Below are 22323 nucleotides of genomic sequence, written 5' to 3' on the forward strand. Positions count from 1 at the left end.
TCCTAAAAATTCACATTTCCGTTCATACTTAAGAGATGCTAACAGGATCAACAAAGGCTAAAGTCAGATTCCTGCTGCTCAACATGTGGTCTGGCATAATAGGCTTCACCCAGGAGCTGGCTGGAAGCAGAATCTCAGCCACACCCCAGGGCTGGAGTAGTGCCTCCTGACTTTGGCTACATGGTAGAATTACCTGGGTAGCTTTTAAAATCCTAATGCCTAGAGTTGGGGGTATGTAGCTCAGTAGTAAAGCACATGCTTAGCATGTGAGAGCCCCCACCCGCAGTGCACACACACAAATTTGAATGCCCAGCCTATACACAAGACCAAATAAATTAATTTCAGAGTGTGTGTGTGGCAGTGGGGTGGGGGGTATCAGAGAACTCCAGGTTCAGTGACCCTGGAAGATGGTTGAGAACCATTGTTCTTGAGTGAGTTTGGCCCTGTCCTCTAAGCCACTATTCTGGGATTAGTTCTAACATGGGCTAGCTCAAAAGAGCTAGCTGTTTTTAGATGTAACTATGTGCCAATAGGATAAATTCTGGTTTCATTAAACTAGGAAATCCGTGAAAGCAATATTTATTTTCCTATTTCTATAGCAAAACCAGACATGATAAATGAAAGGGGATGCATCTCAGTACTTTTTTTTTTTTTTTTTTTTTTTTAATGGAAAGAGAAAAACCTCTGCCCTTGGCCCAAGTTTCTTTTGTTGGATGAGAGGTAGACCAGGAAGCATCACCCATGATATATTTTTCTATTCCAGACAGTGTGTTGGTAATAAAAGTACCTTTCAGGGGTTTGGTCCCTATGATGCTCATCTTTCCTCTTCAAAGAATCACCTTTATTACTAGGTAGTCCTCTGGAAGATTCATAGAAGAAAGTTGAATAAGACTTGGAAGCTCCTTGAATTCAGGCCTCTTGTTTCAGCATTGAGGAATTAGAAATTCTGAGAGGTAAAGAATGACTTCCTCCAACTCAAACCACTTCCCTGTTATTACATTGCCTTCACCCACCACCTACTAGTTCCCCATCCTGCTGATGTTATTTTTTTTTAATTTTTAGTTGTAGATGGACACAATACCTTTATTTTATTTGTTTATTTTTATGTGGTGCCAGGGATCAAACTCAGTGCCTCATTCATGCTAGGCAAGCGCTCTACCACTGAGCCACAACCCCAGCCTGCTAATGCTGTTTTTAACAACCATCTGATCTTTCTCTGGAAGCAAACATTCTGCTTTACATAATACTTAAGGAAGAGGGGCTCCTTACTGTCACTGCACAGAGCAGGCTGGTCAACTTTACGAAGGATTCAGATGAACCTCTACAGCCAGTTTTGCATGTTGACCTCAAGAAGGCTTTGGAGTCCAGCTTCCCAACAAAGTAAGCAGTTTTTCCAGTTCTTTCATGCTCAGATGACAGTATTAACTATGCCTCTTTCATTCCTAATCCCTATACTAAGGCTTTATATTCCACTTTTGCTAAGAGGTTTCACCAGCATTATGCTCTTGACCTTGTGGGATATGAAGTTGACTGCTACACTCCTTCGAAAGGTGAGAGAGACTAGAGCAATGGACCACTGTTTGATCTCCAGGAGACTCGGTTCTAGCACAGAATACTTCTCTGAAAGCAGGAATAGGCATGCCACTTAACAAGGCAGGTGTTAATTTTGAAATCATTACACACCTCTCCACCTAGCTTTAAATGAAGTGAAAGCCCTGACAGTTTGCTTTAAGTGATGACATGACCCTCAGTGTTTCAGATTTTAGAGCATTTCAGATTTTTGGATCAGGGATACCTAAGTGGTTAAGTCTGCAAATTTTCCAAAATCTGAAACACTTCTGGTCCCAATATTTCAGACAAGTAATTCTCAACCTGTAACAGAACTTACAAAAGGAAATTGTAAAGGAAAGGTTGTCCCTTCTTCAAACAGATTCCTCTTCTTGACAACTCAGCAGCAGCCATCCGTAATGAAAGACACAGGCACTGCTGAGGTCTGCAGAGGAAGGCCGGTCCTGGAGTCTGCTGAAGCACAACACTGAATGGTGACTGAAAGGACCAGTTTCTCTGGAATATGATGCCAGCCAGAGAGAGGAAGTCGATTCCATCTTCCTTCTCCCCAGAGGATTGTTCAGAGCCAGAGGTAGCCTTCACCCCTGCTGCCAAGTGGGCTGAGTGTGTGGCTGGGAGCGGGAACAGCTGGCACAGCAGAAACTGGAGTAATACTCATTGCCACAGAGCTGGGCCTGCAGGATCAAGTCACAGTTGGCCAGCTCTGGCTGGTCGATGCATTCCCTGCTGGGGTCCCTGGGCTGTGCGGCCAGTGCTACAGAATAACAGGGGAGAGAGGGCTTAGGCAGCACTGTGGACTCTCACCACGAGGAGCAATTAAGAGTTTCCGACATCTGTTGGCCTCACTTCAGCATCCAGTGCTCATCCTCTTATTCTTATTTGTGGTCTCAGCCCCATGCATAGCTCTTCCCAGACTCCCAAGTATTTATTGACCGGATGGTTAAACATCTCTTCAAGTTAACTCTTACCCTGGAGAGCTGATGAGTGAAATGACAACTGCCTTAGCCTCGAGTTTGGAAGAAAGAGTTTGGAAAGAAGGGGTAGGATCAGCTTTCAATAAAATCTGACTCAACAAGACCTATATTATCTTCTCCTTTTTACTGCTGGGGTCCTCCAACCCCCCAAAGTTTTGTGCCTTCAAAATCCTCAACTGGGGCTGGGGGTGTGGCTCGGTGCTAGAGCACTTGCCTAGCATGTGTGAGGCCTGGGTTCCATCACTAGCACCACAAAACAAATATCCATAACTAAGCTATATGTCCTGACACTTGCTACATATTTTGTAATACACATATATATAAAGCATACATCTCCCCAGCTTGTCTGAGTCACCTAGATCCCTATATTTCTAGTTTTCCCACTTCTCCCAGAGAAAGTAATGAATAAATTGTTGGAATGGCTCAAATGCTATACTGAGGACAGAGCCTTTGTTGCCTGCCCCTCTACCTTTACTAGAAGCGTCTTATATCATCCTAGGGCTTAGTGGCCTTATTGAGTGAGTTGTCTTCTTTCTGAAGGGGATCTTATAGCTCAGCTCCACTTAGATCCAAGCTGCACCTTCCCTAACACCAGGCCTCCCAGGGATAGGGAACATTCATCCTCTCCTGTTTCCTCACAAGATGACCAGGAAAAGCCCAACCTAACCAGCGAATGGTTAGAAATAGAAAGATTTGATGTATTAATAACCAGAGGGCTAACTACTTACATTAATATGAATAACAAGGTTATTTATGCATAGTGTTTTCTAAAAATCAGTAAATTTGGTATCAATTTTATCTGAGCTTCTGCATCAGGTCTATGAGAACAGGCTGCTTGGCCCAGGACACTATCCTGATTCAGTCCCTCAGTGAACCACAACTGAGGGAGAGCTCAGTGGGCAGAGTTCCCCTCCCCTTTCCCACAGAGCTCTAATGAGTTTGAGCATTAAAACTGTCACCAATTCCAAGATGTACTTCTTTTCACATCTCTCAAATCGGTCTGCGTATTAATTGATGGTGGTATCTCACCATTGTCATTTAATTAGCAGTATCATTTTTTGTACTGATACCACATACAATATAGTACTTCGATTGCTGAAATGTGAAAATTCACAAAGAGCAACAGCTGGAGAATATAAGGCTAAAATATCAAATTGGTGAATAATTACACTTTGTTACAGGTGTAATCGTTCAGGGAAAAGAAAAAAGATTAACCATGAGGAGTCATAAAACCAGAGTTCTAGTCCCAATTGGGCCACTAAACTGCTGTGTGACTAGTAGAAACATTCCTTAATCTCTCCAGGTACCCGTCTCATTTGTAGAGTGATGATAACCCTGCCCTCTCCTTTCTGGGTTATGTGCTCAAATGGCCAAAGAGGCACTTTTCAGTCATTGGACCACTTTCTGCCACACTCATTAGAATGGACAGATTTTAGTGGCCTATGGACCGTAAGTATTAAAACAAAATTCCAATCATTTTTCTGAATAAAAGTGGCAAGTCTAAATGACAATGCCTAAAGAGGTCATAAGCAGTGTGCAGCAGGTGCGCTGCCTACTTCTTTTCACCTGGCTTCAAGGGGTGAGGCCACCTACTGCACAGGGTGAAGCCTTTGTAGAGTCACACTACCAGAAACAAGAGTAAGTCAGCATTTGTCCCCCACACTGCTGAGCCTGCACCCTTCTTCAGCTCACAACCAGCCAGGCCCCAACAGTGAGCAAATGCCCTCCCACCCTGGTAGGCATGCGTTCTTACCTGCTGGGGCCACCTTCACCTCTGTGCTACGGCTGACTGCCTGGCTCCCACGGTAGGCACTGCACGTGTAAGAGCCCTCATCCATGGCCCGCAAGTTGTGGATCAGTAGTGTGCCATCTGGGGACTGGTGCACACGGTGGCCATCGGCCTGCACTGGCAGTCCATTCCTGCAGGGGAAAGGACACTGGGTGAGCTGTCCAGGACCTCTGGTCTTCAGGCCCTAGGAGAGTGGAAAATGGGAGGAGGAGGGAATCAAAGATGAGTGGCCATTCTAGAGCCAATCCTCCCCTTGAGGGTAAGCAGATGACCCTTGTCTCAAGGAAGAGAGGGAATAGGCACGCCAAAAAGGTAGGAGACTATTACCAACACAAAATTACACAAGTGAGGTAAACACAAAGTAAGCGTGCTGATCTAAGTTACTCTAATTCACCACTGTCCACAAAGGAATCGTACTCGGGCTTTTCTCTGTGCTGGATGAGCCCACAGAGCACGAGCACTCTCTGCCCCAGGGTGCCGGAGAGAGGGTGCAGTTGTTCAGGAGAGCCTTCCTTGAGAGAGGTGGCCAAGGTCTGACCCAAGGAGGAGGCAATAGGAGCAGCTGCTGGCCAACTGAGAGGAAAACCAAGGCTGGGATGTAGAGCACTCAGCTGGCATGCCGAAATCCCTGGGTTCAATCCCCAGCGCTCCACACATAAAATTAAGAGGGAGACCAAGGAGACTCCCCTGAAGGAAGGAACTCCACAGCCACAGCAAGGAAGAGGGAGTGCAGGAGGAAGTATACACTGCAAGGTGGCAGGGGACAAACTAGTCAGCAGGGTCCTGGGGGTGATGGAGAGATGTGGAACTGACTGGGGCTGGCCTGGAAAAGGGCATCCAAGGAAGTGGACGCTGCCTTGGTGCACACTGGGTAGACGGTGTAAGCAGAAAAATAGAGGATTGGGATGAAGGTCAGATGTGGGAGGCAGGGGAGAGGAAGCAATCAGACTTGCATTACTGGGTGATGGTGATGTCCCTCCAACCTGGGGAGACCCAGGGCAGGGCGTGAGGAATGAGTGTTAAAAGTCATGTTCCACCATTTTGAATATGTGTGCAGTGAGGTACCAGGATGTGTCAGAGTTGAGGTCTGGAGCTCAATAGAGTCCAAACCCAGATGTGTAGCAGCAGGAGGTGGTGGTCCCAGGAAGTGTGCCTCTCCAAGGCTGTCCAAGGTAAAGTCACAGTAAGACCACCAAGGACAGAGTGGCTTCCTGGAGCCAGGGAAGGGGCATTTCAAGGAGTGAGAGGTCAGCAGAACAACACTGCTGCAGGTCATGTAGGACTGAGATGGTTCTGTGGTGAGGGGAACGAGGAGGGGATTGGTGGTCTTAACCAGGCCAGTGTTCCTGGAACAGAGAGAGGCTGGATCTGAGGAGAGCAATGAACAGGTGGAGACAGCCAGGTTAGATAGCTGTGCTATAGGGGACACTAACACTGAAGCCACTGAATCCAAGGCCACTCTGGAGGCAGCTGAGCTTTATGACCCCATCAATTCTCCCACCTGTGTACAGCCCATTCCCATTCCAGCATCCTTCCTAAAATACTTACCTTTGGTACTTGCTGCCTCCCCCACCGAGAACAGCCTTCCCTTCCTTAGCCTTAAGACCCAGCCAGAATCACCTCCCCAACCTCCCCTTCTTTGACTCCTCCAGACCGAAAGCAGCCTCATCTCCTCTGTGCCCAGATAGCACTTGGGACTCCTCTTTGGGAGCTCCTGGGACACAGAGCCAGCTCTTACTGGGCTTAAATGACCCCAGAATCCCAGAACCCAACATAATCCTGACACATTCCAGGGACTGCGGTGGGGGGTTGTTAAATGAACAAAAGACAGATTGATCTGGAATAAAAGACCACAGAAGTTCCCCAAAGTTGAATGCAGCACAGTGGTGGTGATTTGGCCACCCAGGGGTACGTGGCAATGTCTGGAGACATTTTGGAGGTGGGGAGGAGTACTGGGGATTAAACTCAGGAGCACTCCACCACTGAGCCACATCCCCAGCTCTACTTTATATTTTATTTAGAGACAGGGTCTCACTGAGCTGCTTAGCACCTCGCTCTTGCTGAGGCTGGCTTTAAACTCAATATCCTCCTGTCTCAGCCTCCCAGTCCACTGGGATTACAGGTGTCTGCCACTGCACTTGGCCTGAAGACATTTTCTATTGTCACAACCTGGACATGGGCTACTGGCAGCTAGTAGGTAGACATCCTGGCTGCTGCTAAATACCCTGCAATGCATAGGACTGAAACAACCAAACTTATCTGGTCCAAATGTCAGTGATACTTAGCTTATGAAACCCTGTTATAGCCTAACCAGTGGAAAAGCAAGCTGTCCCACAGGGCCTCCTCGTGTAGGATGAGGGTGCTGTACCCCTACCCCAGCACAAGGCCTGGCGGAGGGATGGAGCTAAGCACAGAGGCAGTGATGACAGCAATGGCCCTGGCAGAGAGGTAGACCTCCCACACCCGAGGTTGTAAGGACAGGGACTTTCTGGAATAGAGCTTTACCTGGACCATCTGATGTTCACACTCTCTCCTGCCACCACACACACCAGTCTGGCTGTGTCACCCTCTGGCACTGTCACAGTAGTGGGTAACTCTGTGATTGTCAGCTCCCCTGGGCACAGGAGGAGACACTGTCAAACACTATCCAGTTCTGGCCCCACCATGCCACATGACCTCAAAGGCCATTGGCCCCACTCAGAACTGCCATCTTACCCAGAACTCTGAGCTGGACCCAGCGCTGGTCCCGGTTCTGTCCATTGAAAGCTATACAAGTGTAGAAGCCACCATCTTCCATAGCCACTCCACTGATGACCAGAGAACCATCAGGCTGGTGCTGGTGTCTGGAGACCAAGCACAATGGTTGGCTCCAGCCCCAGGGGTCAGGAGGGGGTGAGGGAGAGACAGTGACTGGGATCGGAGGTTGAGTGGCCCCTACTGTCAACCGAGGTCTACCAAAGAGGCAATAGGCCTCAGGCCCTCACTACCTCCTGCTGCCAGCACTTCGCTGCAAATATACCTGGCTTTTAGCCTCACAACAAATCTCTTCAAGTTTTCAGATATAATTCTGGTTTGGGTTTCTAGACTTTGCCATTCTCGAGTAGGCTCTAACACTGATTCTACCACTTATGAGCTATGTGAGAGAAAAGAGCACCTGCCTCAGTATGGCTCCTTTGAAGCTTAAATGAGAGAAAAGCTCACTAAGTGCTCAATAAATGCTAGCAAGTAATCAGAACTGGGTTCGGACTCTATTTCCTTCCTCAGCCATTGCCTATGTTAGCCCACTTCTTATTTCTGTCCACCAACCACACTCTGGAAAGACCCAGAGACCCAAATATTGGCCCACCCCAGAAGCCCTGCACTCCCAGATCCATCTCTCAAGAGCCCAAGAGTCCTGCTCAGGCCTCCACAGGATGGTGTGGGCTGGAGGCAGAACAGGAAGGCAGGGAGGAGCCGGGTGAACCTGGGAGAGGAGAGGGGCTGCCCATCTCTCTGCCACTCGATGGTCGGAGGAGGGAAGCCTTCAGCACGGCAGGGCAACCGGATTCGCTGACCCGGATTGGCATCCACCACTGCAGGCTGTGTCCGGTCCAGTTGCAGCCTACGAAACAAGCCACCCACAGCCATGAGAGTCCCTTGCCGCTGCCTCCCTGACTCCCTGACTCCCATGGGGCCTCCATGTGAGCTTCCTCTCCAGCCAGATTCAGCTTCCTACAATCACCTCCGTGTTCTGCTCAGAACACAGTAACTAACTGGGATTCGTTTAGCCTATGGCTGGCTAAACATACCCACCACCTCCCTGTCTTCTCCCCACCCTACACATTTGCTACCAGGGCCTTGACTTGCCCATCAGCCCTCCACACACCCTCCATAAACTGAACCAAGCCTCATGGCCTTCTTCCTCCAAGCTGACTGGGCCCTCTAGCTCTGGATACCTTCCCTTCCCTTCATCCCAGGCCTGTAGAGCTGCTTACAGGCAAGGGCTTCCCTTCCTCTCCACAAGGTGCAGCTCAAAGAGCCACGTTTCTCATCCTCACCTTGCAAAGCCCCATGCAGGAGCCAGCACGGCCTGGTTACAACATATACCTTTCCCTTCTCTCACCCACGGAGTCCATGGTCCCTGCCCTCAGATGGGAGAGACTGAGAGCAAGATGGCACTGCTGAGTTGTTACCTGGCTGCAGGCCGTGGGTGTGAGGAGGAGACAGCCCCCAGGCCCCCCGCATCCCTCCTCGGGCTGAGGTCCTGAGAACTGTGGTCCTGGACTGGGTCCCTGGTCTGAGGAAAGTGCCTCAGCTCAGTCTCAGACAGCACCACCATGTCCTCCCCTGTCATGAGGTTAGGAGAAGCAAGGTGTGAGCTGGGAAAGAAGGGAATGGAAGGAAGGGTGGAGAAATGAGAGCCACAGTGTGGTTCCTGCTGTTAGGCCCCTCTAATGTGGGGACAGCCCTAGCACAGGCCCTCCCATCCAGTCCCACTCTGGGGTCTATGACACCTGTGATATGAAGCTGAATCTTCTGGGTGTCACTGCCTGGTCCGTGGCCACCACAGCTATAGATGCCAGCATCCTCTGCCTGCAGGGAGCTGATGACCAGGGAGCCATCAGACTGCAACTGGTGCCTGAATTGAAAGAGGAACGATGTGAGCTCAGGGCTCCTGAGGGCAACGAGTTCTCCCTCAGGCCCCAGTGCTGCTCCCAGAGTGGGTCCCAGCTCCGCAGAGCACTCCTGAGCCCACTCACCTCTGTCCCAGGGAAGGTCAGAGGGGCTACTGTGGGGAAAGACTCACACACACAAACAAGACTGTCCCTATTAAACATACCTGTCAGAGGAGATAAGATGGCCATCTTTCTGCCACCCACCCTGTGGTTCCGGGGAGGTGTTGCTGGGACACAAAAGCTGCACCATCTGCCCCAGGGCTGCCTGCACCAGGAAGGGCTGCGAACCTGCCAAGCTAATCCTGAAGAAGTGAGAGGTGACGCTCTGCCCCCTGGCATCAGGGCCAGGGACCACCTCTTGGGCACAAGAACAAACAGCTTGTCACAGACACTTGGGTCAGAGGGTCCCAAGGGAAGCCAACTTCAGCACCCCAGGGACTCAGGACTCCAGCCCCTCCCACCTGCCCACCATGCCCAGGCGCTGCCCCTCAACCTGCTCTTTCAAGAGCAACAAGGCACATGAAACTCAGGGGCTGAGAGGAGGCTGAGGAGTGACCCCCACAAAAGATTTACATAGGTGGCCGGACTACATGCTTGACCCTATGGCCTGTAAGTTTTGTTTTTTCATTTTTTTCAAATCCCTTATTAATGATAACCAAGTCCCAAGAATAATAATGAATGGAACCCACACCAAATATCCAGGAGAAATTCAGGGCAGGAAGTAACATCACCATGTTACAGGTCAAGAAACTGAGGCCCAGAGAAGCTGGGTGACTTGAAGCCAGCAACATTTTCTAGCTAGACAGGCCCTAGATACCAGCAAGAGCTGACAGAGAACCTAGAAGCTGGAGTCTACACCAAGGTCTCATGGGGTCTCTGAAGCCTCAGCTTCCCCACCCATAGAAAGGAAGTTACAGGTGGCGATCAGAAGTTAGGGACGGAAGACAGAGCCAGCTCAGCCTGGCCTGGGCACTCTATCCTCCTCCCTTGGGAAGGTGGGTCTCACCTGTAGGAAGAACCGTGGGAGGATGGCGCTGGCTGTCTGGCATTTCCACCCAGTCCAGGGGTCCTGGAACCAAGCTCCTGGCCCCCAGGCCGGTCTCCAAAGGTGGCCTCCCCAGGGCCAAGCTCTTGTTCTCTCCACCAGAGGCCGCCAGAAGGCAAGGACAGTCTTGGAGCAGTAGCTCCTGTCCTGTGCAGACCAGGCTCCTGGGGGCCTCCCGGACTGCTGCCGCCACCATCTGTGTGTGTGCTCTGGCTAGAGACCCCAGGCTCAGGATGATGGGGTCCATGTTGGGGCCCCCGACAGCTACTCATACACTCCTGCTCCGATGCAAAGTTATTGGCGTTGCCATGACAGCCACCATACCAGAAGCGGTTACACTGGCCCACAGATGCAACAAAGTACCAGCGGGCAGCCCAGTCTGCACAGGAGCCGAGGGCACTGGGCAGCAGGCACTGCACAGGGTAGGCTGGAAGGGGAAGGGGTGAGACAGGTCACCCAAGTGGCCAATGAAAGCTGCACCCACCATCCCCTCAGCCTCAGACTTGGGAACCACATCTTTCTCCGTTTGTGGAGTGTGACTATAATCCTGCCTGGGCCACTGACCAGGCCCTGGGAACACAAAACACTTGAGAGTGTCCACTGCCCAGACTTACCCTAAGCTAGGCCACAGCCAGCTGTCAGCTCCTTCAGCCAGGTCCCTCTTGCTCCTCCCAAACTGGACACCCCAGCTAGAGCTTAACCTTACCGTGCCCACCCTGGTGGGTCTGTGACAATACCCAGCAAAGAGCCCACCATTGTCCCCAGGACTCTACACCAGCCTTCAAACCTGCCCCAGCTGCCAGCCCACCCATTCTAATAGCCCTCCTGGGCAGCAGGGCCTGCTCCACCTCAACTTTCAGATGTGACCATGGCCACCCATCCAGGTGTCTGGCTTCCTGTAAAACCTTGACCACAAGCCTATCTGACTTCTGATATCTGCATGGTGGTCCCTGGCAGCTCTACCCATGCATCCCGTGCTCCAGCCTCAATGACCCCCGACCCCGGCCCCAGCACTCTCTCCAAGACTGTCCCACTGCCCCATCCACATCCCAAGCAAGATAAGGCCACTCCTGCCCTTCCCGGCTCTGCTCACCCTAACACTGTCTCCACTTCAGGACGAGGCTGACTCCCAGGCACAACATGGGCCCTCTCTTTTCTCGGGATCCTTCCTTGCCACCTTTTCTAACTCCCAAAGCTGCCAGAAGGCCTCACGCACAATCTTGGATACAAGAACAATGTGGCACCGTTTTCTAACCTGGCACTCGGGAATTTGTGGGAGGAATGGATGAGATGATGGGCAGGTCTCTGTCACTGGGTGGGGGTGGGAGTGCAGGACACAGTGCAACTAGAGGCCACCTCCTGGGAAGGATGAGAAGAGTGTGTCCACTCACCATATCTGGGCTGGCCTGCGCAGCCCTCCCCAAGGGGGCCAGTTGCAGAGGCGACATTGTCATAGCAGCAGCCAAACTGGGAGCCCCGGCACTCACTGGGCTCATTCTGCTGGGCCTGGGGCCTATGGGCCTCAGGAACCTGGAGAGAAAGCCCAGGATTGAGAGGCTGAAAACAGGTCTGGCTATTGGTGAGGACCCTGGGCTGCCTGGGGAAGGGCAGCAGGAACCAGGAAGAGACAGGACCACAAGTCTGAGGGTCATAGCCTCAGTGATGGGGGTGACCAGAGGCCAGGAGAATGTGGAATGAAGCTCCAACCATAAGCCAGGCCCATCTCTGAAGCCATATGCCCCCAAACAGATGGCCCAGGCCAGCCAGCTTGCTGGAACTTTCCTGTACCAAGGTCAAAGCTGGAAAAATCCTGGGACAAGTAGCACTGAGAAAACCAGGGACAAGCTTGGTACCTCTCTCACAGGACCCAGATGCTTACCGTGGAAGACACTGCCTGGGACCCTGGTCTGCTCCCAGATCTTGCGCAGCCAGCCTGCTGGGGCCCCTCCGCCACAGACACCCCATCAGGACAGCATCCATACCTAGGCAGACAGCACACAGCACCCCTCACTGCCCAGCCCTGACCCCGGCCTTCCAGGGACCCTCATGCCTCATCTTCCAGCACCACAGGAGGCAGGTTCTGAGGCTCCCTGCATGGAGGGTAAGACCCCTGGTGGAAGAGCATACCACTCCATGTGCCCCTGCCTCTGCCCATGTCCACTGCCACCTTGCAGCTGCCCGCGAGGGCAACAGTAAGCACAGGCTGCAGCCCTGAACACTGATACTTGATTCACACATCCTACCATGAATTAAGAAGGGGAATTCATCTGAGCCTGTTCAAATAGCAGGCTCCCAAGGAGCTTTTACAAAACAACAGCAGATGGCAAAAAGGGGTTAAAAGGAGCCCACCATTTATCTCACCTCCACCAACCAGGTGTTGGGAAGCAAGGTGAAAGAAATGTGGTGAAGCACTGTCTCTGTGCCAGTTGCTAACCTATTTCACCTTCACATCAATCCCCACCAAGTGGCCACTGTTGTTCCCAGTTCTCAGAACAGGAGGCCAAGATCAGAGATTAAGTAACTTGCCTTAACTCTCCCATGGGCACAGCTAGTAAGTGGCTGGGCTGACAATCATCCCCAGGCTACTGACCCCAAAACCTGGGCCCTTCTACCCCAGGCCCTGAGGGGCATCTGCCCAGGGCAAGCCTTGGAAGGAGAAAAACCAGCCCCAGGGAATTTGGCAGAGGTTGGAGTGGCTCAGCTCTTCTCTGCCAGGCTGGAGTGGGTGGGGGTGTTGGGAACGGGTCAGCTTTGGTCCAGCTTCCCTGGGCCTGACTTGGATCTAGAGAGAGCTAGGTCCAGATCTAGAGCCAGAATCATCCCTCCGCCCTCTCCAAGCCTCTGGCTTCCTCTCCACAGGCTGATTTCAGCAGGGAAAACAGGAAGTTGTACCCCAGCTCCAAAGCCAAGGCCCCAAGATTGCACAATCAGGGCAGCTCAGAGACAAAACCCTGAGATTCCTAATCCTGAGCCCTGCAACCCCCTCCCCATCCCTTTTTCTGGGTGAAGACACCACCCACCCACAGGCCCAGTCCCCCTTTTTTTTTTTTAAACCTGGTGAAGAAGAAGAAGAACTGTCCCCAGTACCTACCTGCTCTGCTGACACAAGGCCCCAGTCCCAGGACAGCCTTGCCACTGTGGCCCAAGAGATGCTGTCTGGCCATCTGGGCAGCACCCATGGGGACTATGTCTGCAGTCACTAGTCCCTGAGCCAGACCTTGGGGGCAGCCAGTGGGGGGACTGCTGCAGAGAGGGGGCTGGGCCCAGGGCTGACAGTTGGAGGCCCTGGTCCCTTCTGGGATTGCTCTGGACCCAGGGCCGTTCCTGAGCAGCCCAACGCTGGTCTCTGGAGTCTATAAAGGCAAAGCAAAAGCCACACTGATGTGTCCACCTGGCTCCTCTCCCTCCATTCATGTCCACATCTAACCTACTTTCCTCCATTTCCCCCAAACCACTCCTCTCAGCCATTGGAACATCCCCACCCTTGACTTCTACCTCCAGGTACCACCTACTCAGACACAAAGATGAGAAGCCCTGGGTAGGCAGCCGAGGCCCAGCTTCTCACCTGAGGCTGGAGCTTCCCGAGGACCCAAAGGCATCCAGGAGTCCCTGGGACCAGCATGCAAGTCCTGCACACTGGGGACCTCTGCACGGAACCAACACAATGAGTGTAGAGGGCAGGGTCCAGCAAAAAGAAGAGCCAAATACGAAATTAGCATCCCCACCACACAAAGCAAAATATGGTAGATTTTTTTTTTAATTGGGCTGGGGGTGTAGCTCAGTGGTAAAGCACTTGCCAAGCATGCTCAAGGCTCATGGGTTTGAACCTCCCCCCCACACACACACACACAAAATGGAACAATGAAAAGATAAATAATCCAATTTTTAAAATGAACAAAGAACTTAGACATTTCTCTAAACATACACAAATAGTCAAGCATATAAAAAGATCTTCATCATTGCTTGTCATTAAGAAACTGCAGCGCTGGGGACATAGCTCAGTTGGTAGAGTGCTTGCCTCGCATGCATAAGGCCCTATGTTCAATCCCCCAGCAAAACAAAACAAAAAAAAAAAAATGCAAATCAAAACCACAGTGAGATAACACTTGGCCCCACTAGGATGTCTATATGCAAAAAAGGCTAAAAAAATAACATTATCACCACCAAACATACACTAAAAGAGTTAACCGTATATTATATAAGTTTGACCTCAGTTTTTAAAATTCCATATTAAAAAATGTGAAAAACATCTAAATGTACATTAGATGGTGGGTATGTGGCTGCTCACAGTACAGATTTTTTTCTAATTTTCTATAGTAAGCATGTTACTATGTAACAGAGTAATTAGAATAGATAAGTGAATATTCCCTTTCTACATGGATACAGCTTCCAGTCCCTAGGAACATTGAAAATAGTAATTTAGGATTGGAAGATACCAAGAGATGTGCAGTAAGATCCTTAATTTTATTTTATTTCTTAACATAGCCAGGTCAGAACCTGGGATGAGGCTGATTTATAGTTTTTCCCAAATCTGCATCTCCCACAGACAAGTGCCCACCATCTCTCTGGCCCTGTGTTCACAACCTTGGAATCTCTGTCCGTTGTCCCTTGGTCACCTCAAATTTAAAGGCATCTGTGCCAAGCCTGTCCTGCCCTCTGGCTTCCCCTCATACGACTCTTCCACCTCTGTAGGCTTAACTCAGTCCAGGCCCTGGGCAGCGAGCCCTCATGGGCCATACCTGCCCTTCATTCCCACCATTTTTCTTTGTTTTAAACAGTGCCGGTGATGGAACCCAGGGCCTAATGCATGAAAGGTCCCAGAGCTCTTTCTAGTACATGAATTCCTGCAGTCTGCTCCCAGAGATGCCTGCATCTTCTCATCTGTCTCCACTTCCGTCTGATCCTCAGGCAGGGGCCAAACTTGTACTCTCAAATTTCATAGTGTCACCTTCTAGCTCCAGTCAATGTCTCCCCTGGGTCTTTCGAGTCCCAAGCCTGAAGCCCTCCGCATCCATCCAGACCTAAGAGCATCACCTCATCCCCAGGGCTGAGGACCCTACTGGTCTCATAGCTACTGGGTACTTGAAATGTGGCTAAGTGATGGAGGAACTGAGTCTTCAATTTCATTTACTTACAAACAACTAAATTTTAAAATCAATATTGATTGATTATCGAAAAACACTTAAGTATGTTTGTAAAAACTTGGGCTCCAAATTTCATGAAATCTAGTTTTATAGTAAGTATTCTGGTGAAAATTTAGCATCTGAATAGGAGCCATAAGTATGAATTATGTATTAAATTTTGAAGACAGGTTTTAATTTTGTAAAAGAGAATACAAAGGCTAGAGTGCATGTCAGTGGTAGAGCACTAGGCCCTGAGGTCAATCCCGGGTACTGGAGAGGGAGAGAGGGAGTGGGGGGGAAGAGAGAGAGAGAGAGAGAGAGAGAAAATATGCAAACTCAAACATTTTTATGTTGAGCCAGGCATACTTAGCAAGACCTTATCTCAAAAAAGAAAAAGAATCAGAGATGTAGCTTAGTGGTAAAGTGCCCCTGGGGTCAATCTACAGTACCCTTTCCCAAAAAAAAGCTGAATACATACTGAAAAAAAATATATATTTTTTAAACATGATTCAGCTCTTTTTTTTTTTTTAAAGAGAGAGAGAGAATTTTTTTTTTAATGTTTATTTTTTAGTTTTCGGCAGACACAACATCTTTGTTTGTATGTGGTGCTGAGGATGGAACCCGGGCCGCACGCATGAAAGGCGATCGCGCTACCGCTTGAGCCACATCCCCAGCCCTGAAAATATTTATATTGGATTGAATAAAATATATTATTTGTTTTGCGGTTGGAAATTAAAACCAGGGGCACTCTATCATTGAGCTGAATCCCCAGCCCGTGTGTGTGTGTGTGTGTGTGTGTGTGTGTGTGTATGTGTGTGCTGGGGATTGAACCCAGGGTCTTGTGCACACCAGACAAGCACTCTACAACCCCACCCCTCCCAGCCCTTTTTAAAATGTTTATTTTGAGCCAGGGTTTCACTAAGTTGCCTAGGCTGGCCGTGAACTTGCAGTCCTACGGCCTCAGTCTCCTGAATATCTGGAATTACAGGAATGTACTACAATACACAGAAAATAAAATATATTCTTAAATATAAATTCATCTGTTTACTTTCACTTTTTTTTTTTTTTTTTTTTTTTCCCTTGCAGCCCTGAGGACAGAATCCAGGGCTGCACACATGCCGGGCATATGCTCTACTCCTGAACTTCACTCTCAGGTCACCTTTTGCTTTTTTAATGGGGCTCTAGAAAATCTGAGCTGATATGCATGACTTAGATTCTACTTCCTGTGGAGAGTACTGCTCTAGGGCCTAGAAAGAAGAGGAAGCAGAGGGCACTTGGACACCCAATCCTCAGTGGGTCTCCCCAAGGGACAGCCCCCGACTCCCCTTCCTTCTGACACACACCAGTAGGCTTTAGGGTATTAATTACCCAAAACACCCAAAACCACCTAGATTCTAAATGATCACCCTGTGAACTTCTGTGGAAGTCCTAGAGATCATGAAGCTGGAAAATGTTCACCGAGAGAATAGAATGACGGGGCAGAATCAGAATCGAAATTACACACACATTTCAGGGAAATACCTTAGAGACGAATCCCATGAATGGTGGAGTTCAAGGCAATTTCAATTCTTTACATACTACTTTCTAATTTCTCCAAAACTTTCACACTGAACAAACATTATTCTAGAGTTATAAAAATAGCAATGTATTGAATTCTCTTCCCTCTCAGCCTGACCTGAGACAGCCTTTCCTGCCTTACTATGTGACCCCTACCTGTCCCTGGTGCAGGCTCAAGACTGCCTCTTCCAGGAAGCCATCAGGGCCCTGACAGCAGAGTAGCTCCACCCAGAGACCCACACCTGGGTCCCAAGTGTCTTTCTGCTGGTGAGGCCAGAATCCAGGCCCAAGGTCTGGCCCTGAGTACCCTCCAGATGGTCACTGTGGCTAGGCCTGCCCACTGAGGCTCACTAACACCACCGCCATTTACCTGGGACCCACCACAGCCTGCACTATCAGAGGAGAGTGCTTGCTGAGGGCCACACAACTGGTCAGCCCAGAGTGAATAAAATTCTCTGCTGTGGACTCAGAGATCTTGGTTCTTTGGCCCCCTGCCATACACCTCCACTGGCACCCCGTCGTCCCCACCTCAAGGTCCCTAAGTCCTGATCATGAGCACTTCGAAATCAAATACCTTTCTACCAAATCTTCCCCTTCAGCTCAGCTATAACCCACCCCATTCCTCAATGTCCCATCTGCACACCAGCAAATGCTGGCCTGTGCCCTTCCTTCCACAGATGCCCGTACCTGGACGCCCTTCCTTCCCCCTGCACCCAGGCATTCAACGAACAATTGCCTGCTAGGTACATTCTGTCGGGGGCATAAGGAGGAACAGGAAGTCATGGACACCATCCTCAAAGAGCTTATAGCTAATAGGACTAAGAAGCTACATGTCCCCCGGTGCGGTGGAGGACACCTATAATCCCAGCAGTTTAGGAACCTGCTGCATGTTCCTACAGTGGTTGGGTGGCCCCACGGCACAGATAACCTGTCAGGCAGGAGGATCACAAGTTCAAAGAAAGCCTCAGCAACTTAGCAAAGCACTTAGCAACTCGGCGCGACCTTGTCTCTAATAAAATATTAAAAAGGGGTCGGGGCTGGGGGTGTGGCTCAGTGGTTAAGTACCCCTGGGTTCAACCCCAGGACCCAAAAAACAAAGCAGCAGCAGCAGCAGCTGAATGCCAACTACACGGCAGCATGACATGAGTGGCACAGACATGAAGCACGCTGGGGGCAGTGGGGATGAGGGGAAGACACTGCTGCCCGGTGCGGGAAAGCAGGGCTGGCTTCTGAGGTCGCAGAAAGATGGACTTTGCAAGGGCAAAGGCTTCAGCAGACAGAGGCAGAGAGGGCGGTCGGGGGCTGCCCGCAGGAGTGCGGCTGGATATGCAGTGAGTGGGAAGGTCAGTCCTGGGCCCGCCCTCCCGCGACCTCACCCTGAGGAAGATGGCAGGACTGCGGGTTACAGGTCTCCACCTCCGTGGGCTTTGCCTGCTGCAGGTTCTGACAGTGGCTGGGCGGCCCAATGGCACAGATGACCTGTCGCCTCCGAGTCCCAGAGCTGCAGCTCTTGGAGCACTGGGGCCGAGGGTGGGAGTGGGAAGATAGGGACTCTAAGGCTGGGGCACCCACAAGAAGAGGGGGAAGGGAAGGCACCCAGCAGTGCACATCAGAACCAGGTGGGTCAGCAGGTACGGGCAAGGACAAACACTCACAAGACCCCAGGCGCCAACATGCCAGGCCTGGACAGTGAGGAGGGGACAGGCTTCACGCACACAGGGCTCAGTGAGTGGCGGCTGGTCCTCCAAGGAGCACGCAGAGGCATGGAGCAGAGACCCCTCATCACCCCGGCAAGTAACGCTCCGCCTCCGGATGCCGGCACCACAGGTGACAGAACACTGCAAGGTCAGGCTGTCAGCGAGAGCCGCCCAAGGGGGCCGTTGATGGGTGGGACAGCCCGAGGCCCACCAGGCCCGGCGTGTAGGGCATACTCATCCCATTACCTGTGTCCTGACCCCAGGCCCAGAGAAGCTGTCACTCCCCTGAGGTCACACACTCTGACCATGGCAGCTGATACCAGGCCAAGGGACATTTTTCACACCCCTTCATTTGTAACTTGAGGAGCATATGTAGGTGCTGAAGTAATGACCAGCAGCCCCAGCCCCTGGAAGCCCCTCCCTTGCCCTCTAACTACATGCTCAGCTACTTCTTCAGGCCAAGGCCGAGGCTTCCCATCCAGCCCAGGACCAGGATCCAGGAACCTGCTTCTAGTCGTCCCTGGTCCCAGCTTCCAAGACAGCCACCTATGAGGTGCTAGGCCTCATGCTCAGGGCCCTTCACCGACCCTCTCAGAGACAACTGCCACCCGCCCAGGATCTCGGTTTCCACAGCAGAGGACCAGCCTCCAGCCCAGCCTGCTGCTGCCCAGGCCTAAGGCCCAGCTCTGGTTTCCAGCCTGGTCAGGGCCAGGGGCCTCACCTCTCCCCAGGGCTCCATGCTCCAAGCTGCACAGCGCTGTAGGTTGCAGGCCTGTGTGGTCGGGGGCTTCCCGGGCAAGCCCGCACACGCGGCCTCCTCAGCTGCCTCCTGGCCGCCGGCCCCATCAGACAAGACACAGTAGACAGAGCGGGACTGGGAGCCACCTCCACAGGAGGCTGAGCAGGGCGCCCACGGCCCTGCCTTCCAGCTGGTGAGGATGGGAATTGGGTAAGACTGGCCTGGAAGCAGCTGCCCTCACACACAGGAGCAGACACGTGAGGAGGACCCCAACTCCAGCCCTGCCCACCCTCTGAACATCCAGGACCCTGAGGGTGGGGACAAAGAGCTCTGCATAAAGATCACAGGAAGCCCTCCCAGGCATGCCCCCACCATTCAATGGCCATCTGAGGGATCCTGACGACTGAGCCTGGCCACTGCTCCTCAGCGTCCCTCTCCTTGCTCACCCCAGATCCCTCTTCCTTCTCACCAGGTCCCCAGCGCCCCAGCCAGGCCATTTCTTTGTGTCCAACCTTAGATGGGAAAGTCTTAGATGGCTCCCCAAAGTGTAGCCCTGGAGGAAAGGGCGACCCCCACACACCATGCAAAGCCAAGCCCACCACCAGCTCACAAGGATAGCCGCCACCAAGGCCGGTGGGCAGCACTGCGGGAGCCCGTGGCCAGATTACCTGTTCCCACACACACGCTGGGCCCCAGCACGGCGCCAGGCTCCGGGCCGGTGCAGGTAAGAGATCCTTTGTGCACGAACAAAGGCATTGCTGCTGCCGACAGGCCCTTAGCCAGACCCCTGGCTCATCCCTAGCATGTGCCAAGCTAAGCCCCCTCTGACTCAGGCAGGGACCTCCAGTACTGTCCCCAGCCCGCTGCCACCAGCCTGGACATTCTGAGGACTGCATGGGCATACAAGGGTGGAGAGAAGGGCCCTGGGGCTCATGTTCAGGGCCCTTCATGGACTCCTTCAGAGTCCCCAGCCACAGCTCTGCAGAGCCCTGGGCCCTCCAACCTCTTTGTTCTACTCCAAAAGCACCTTAGACACCCCCTCCCTTCCCACCCAGGTTCCTGGGCCCCACCACAAGTGGAAGGGGCCCACAAGGGCCTCACCGCTTGGTCTGCGGGCAAGGCTGAGGATTGCAGGGGCGGCGGTCAGCTGGCCGAGGCTGGCGCTGGCACAGGTGGTCGGGGTAGGCCTCATGGTCGATGGTGCAGAACACCAGGCGGGACTGGTGACCTGTGTGGGGTCAGAGTCAAGGAGGGCAGCCGTCTGTCAACTCTCAGGAAACACTCCTTCTCTGGGCCAGGCACTGCTCTGGACTCGACCCACAGGTCATCCTGATTAAGTATCAGACAGCCCTCTCAGGTGGGCCTGATCATCACCCCCAATTTACAGATGAAGAAACCAAGGCTCAGAGTCTTAGCCAAGGATGACAGCTGAGCCTGACACCTGGTCATCAGCTGCTGGCCTGGCCTCCACTCCCAATGGAATAATGTAAAGTCCTCCCTCTTGGGGTCCTGCATGGAATCCTACAAATCCCCAAGTGTCCCCAAGGTGACCCCACAACCTGAGATTTTTCACCTCCAGTCCTCACTGCCTCCTCCCTGCCCTGAGGAGAGAGCTGCTACTTGCCCACCTGTGTGGCTTGCAGTGCCTTGAACCCAGGGCCCGCTCCCTCCCCTGGCCACTGGCCGGGTGCTCACCACCACCACACTGGGCACTGCAGTCACTCCATGAGCCGTGGCTCCAGCTGAAGACACCTGGCTGGGGGCTGCCCAGGGGCAGGTGGTACTCGTAGCGCACGCCGGGGTTGGACTCCTGGCTGAGGAGCTGTGCAGGAGGGTCCTTGCTGAGGTCAGGCCGTCCCACTGGCCAGCCTCAGGCTGAGACTCCCAGCCCAGCTGTGTGCCAGTCCCTATGCCACCCAGGTCCCTGCTCACCTCAATGACCAGGGGCTCTGAGGTGGGACCACGGGCCTGGAGCCGCTCAGGGGCCAGGTCCCCCTCAGCACCCCGCTCATACTGCAGGATGGTGCTGGCCACTGGCAGGGCCTGGGCTGCCTCAATGGTCCAGTGCCCGTTGAGGTAGTACTCACCGCGGACGTTCTTCACCGCTGTGTAGGGACAAGTGCCCCGGTCAGCCCCGAGGGCAGAGGCTCCTCCCACACAGACCAAACTCACCCAGCACCCAAACTGCTGCCTCACCCAGGAAATTTCTGCTAGCGGCAGCCTCCTCGATGCGGATGCTGGTGGCCCCCATGGGAACTATGAAGATCTGGTTGTAGCCTGATGGGCAGAGATTCAGGGGTGGGGGTCTGAGCTATTTTATCTGGCACCCCTCAGACCCCAGGAAGGAGCTGTCCTTGGGGATTCAAGTGCCAAGAGGCACAGATGAAGGGAGGGGAGACTGGCAGGCTGGGCTGCTTGGAGGTCAGTGTTCCTGACAGAGGAAAAGCTTTATGAAGGCCAGAGGGGCAGGAAGGCTGGGGAGGGAGAAGGGACAGGGTGGGCACCAGGGGAAAAGGGATGAGAAGCCGCTTCTAGGTGTCAACAGTATGAGACCAGAATGGACAAGTAGTTAAGAGTGTGGTCTCCTCCCTGCAGCCACAGGAAGCTGTTAGGATGAGACCCAACAGACCCACTGGTGGTCACGAGGCCACCTGGCCTGGAGCCTGGTCCAGAGAGGAAGACAGGCAAGCGCCAGGCAGGCATCAGAACCGCCGTACAGGGGCCCCCTACCTCTGCTGAGGTCATTGGCATCAAAGGTGCCCGTGACCGGATAGCAGCTGGTGCCGTCACCTCCACACTGCAGACACTTGTCCTCCTGCTTGGATGAGTCTAGCTTGTGGTCACAGCCGACAACCTGCCAGGGAGGGATACGAGAGAGCTGAAGGAGACACGGACCAGGCAGGACAGAGGTGCTCAGGAGTTACTCAGTTGCAAGCCAGGGACGGCTGAGCACACCTGGCCTGGGGTGTCTCCCTGTCTCTGGGGACTACACCCTAACTCCGCGGGAGGTCACCTCTCCTCACACAAGTTGGAGGGAGCTCCCCAAACGTGGTTTTGGCAAACCAGCAGGTCAATCGCCCTCTTCAGATCAGAGGCCAGCCCAAGTTGTGGGACTCCTGGGAAAGTGGCCATGCCCTGGAGTTGCCAACTGGGACCCACAGGGACCTGAAGCTGC

At 52.5% G+C, this 22323-nt stretch overlaps 1 protein-coding gene and 1 long non-coding RNA gene across 2 annotated transcripts in view; one reads left to right on the top strand and one right to left on the bottom strand.

Moving 5' to 3' along the window:
* Nucleotides 1–396: 396 nt before the first annotated feature.
* Papln (papilin, proteoglycan like sulfated glycoprotein) overlaps nt 397–22323 on the bottom strand; it is a 33941-nt gene continuing 12014 nt past the window's right edge. Inside the window, exons 7-27 of the mRNA XM_076848114.2 lie at nt 21879–22002; nt 21345–21425; nt 21081–21253; nt 20844–20970; nt 20250–20376; nt 19131–19338; nt 18368–18550; nt 18089–18230; nt 13598–13678; nt 13124–13385; nt 11912–12014; nt 11424–11562; nt 9994–10459; nt 9152–9289; nt 8826–8950; nt 8505–8658; nt 7796–7933; nt 7048–7175; nt 6838–6946; nt 4297–4463; nt 397–2323 (exon numbers count right to left, since the gene is read on the bottom strand). Of these exons, the coding sequence (XP_076704229.2) occupies nt 2148–2323; nt 4297–4463; nt 6838–6946; nt 7048–7175; nt 7796–7933; nt 8505–8658; nt 8826–8950; nt 9152–9289; nt 9994–10459; nt 11424–11562; nt 11912–12014; nt 13124–13385; nt 13598–13678; nt 18089–18230; nt 18368–18550; nt 19131–19338; nt 20250–20376; nt 20844–20970; nt 21081–21253; nt 21345–21425; nt 21879–22002 (3351 nt within the window). The 3' untranslated portion in view covers nt 397–2147. The remainder of the gene's footprint in view (nt 2324–4296; nt 4464–6837; nt 6947–7047; nt 7176–7795; nt 7934–8504; nt 8659–8825; nt 8951–9151; nt 9290–9993; nt 10460–11423; nt 11563–11911; nt 12015–13123; nt 13386–13597; nt 13679–18088; nt 18231–18367; nt 18551–19130; nt 19339–20249; nt 20377–20843; nt 20971–21080; nt 21254–21344; nt 21426–21878; nt 22003–22323) is intronic.
* LOC143393699 (uncharacterized) lies at nt 784–2564 on the top strand. Its single transcript, XR_013090647.1, has 3 exons — nt 784–953; nt 1117–1380; nt 1931–2564. It is a non-coding gene; the product is annotated as an uncharacterized LOC143393699 (long non-coding RNA).

The sequence above is a fragment of the Callospermophilus lateralis genome, chromosome 3, assembly GCF_048772815.1.
Source record: "Callospermophilus lateralis isolate mCalLat2 chromosome 3, mCalLat2.hap1, whole genome shotgun sequence".
NCBI lineage: Eukaryota > Metazoa > Chordata > Mammalia > Rodentia > Sciuridae > Callospermophilus > Callospermophilus lateralis.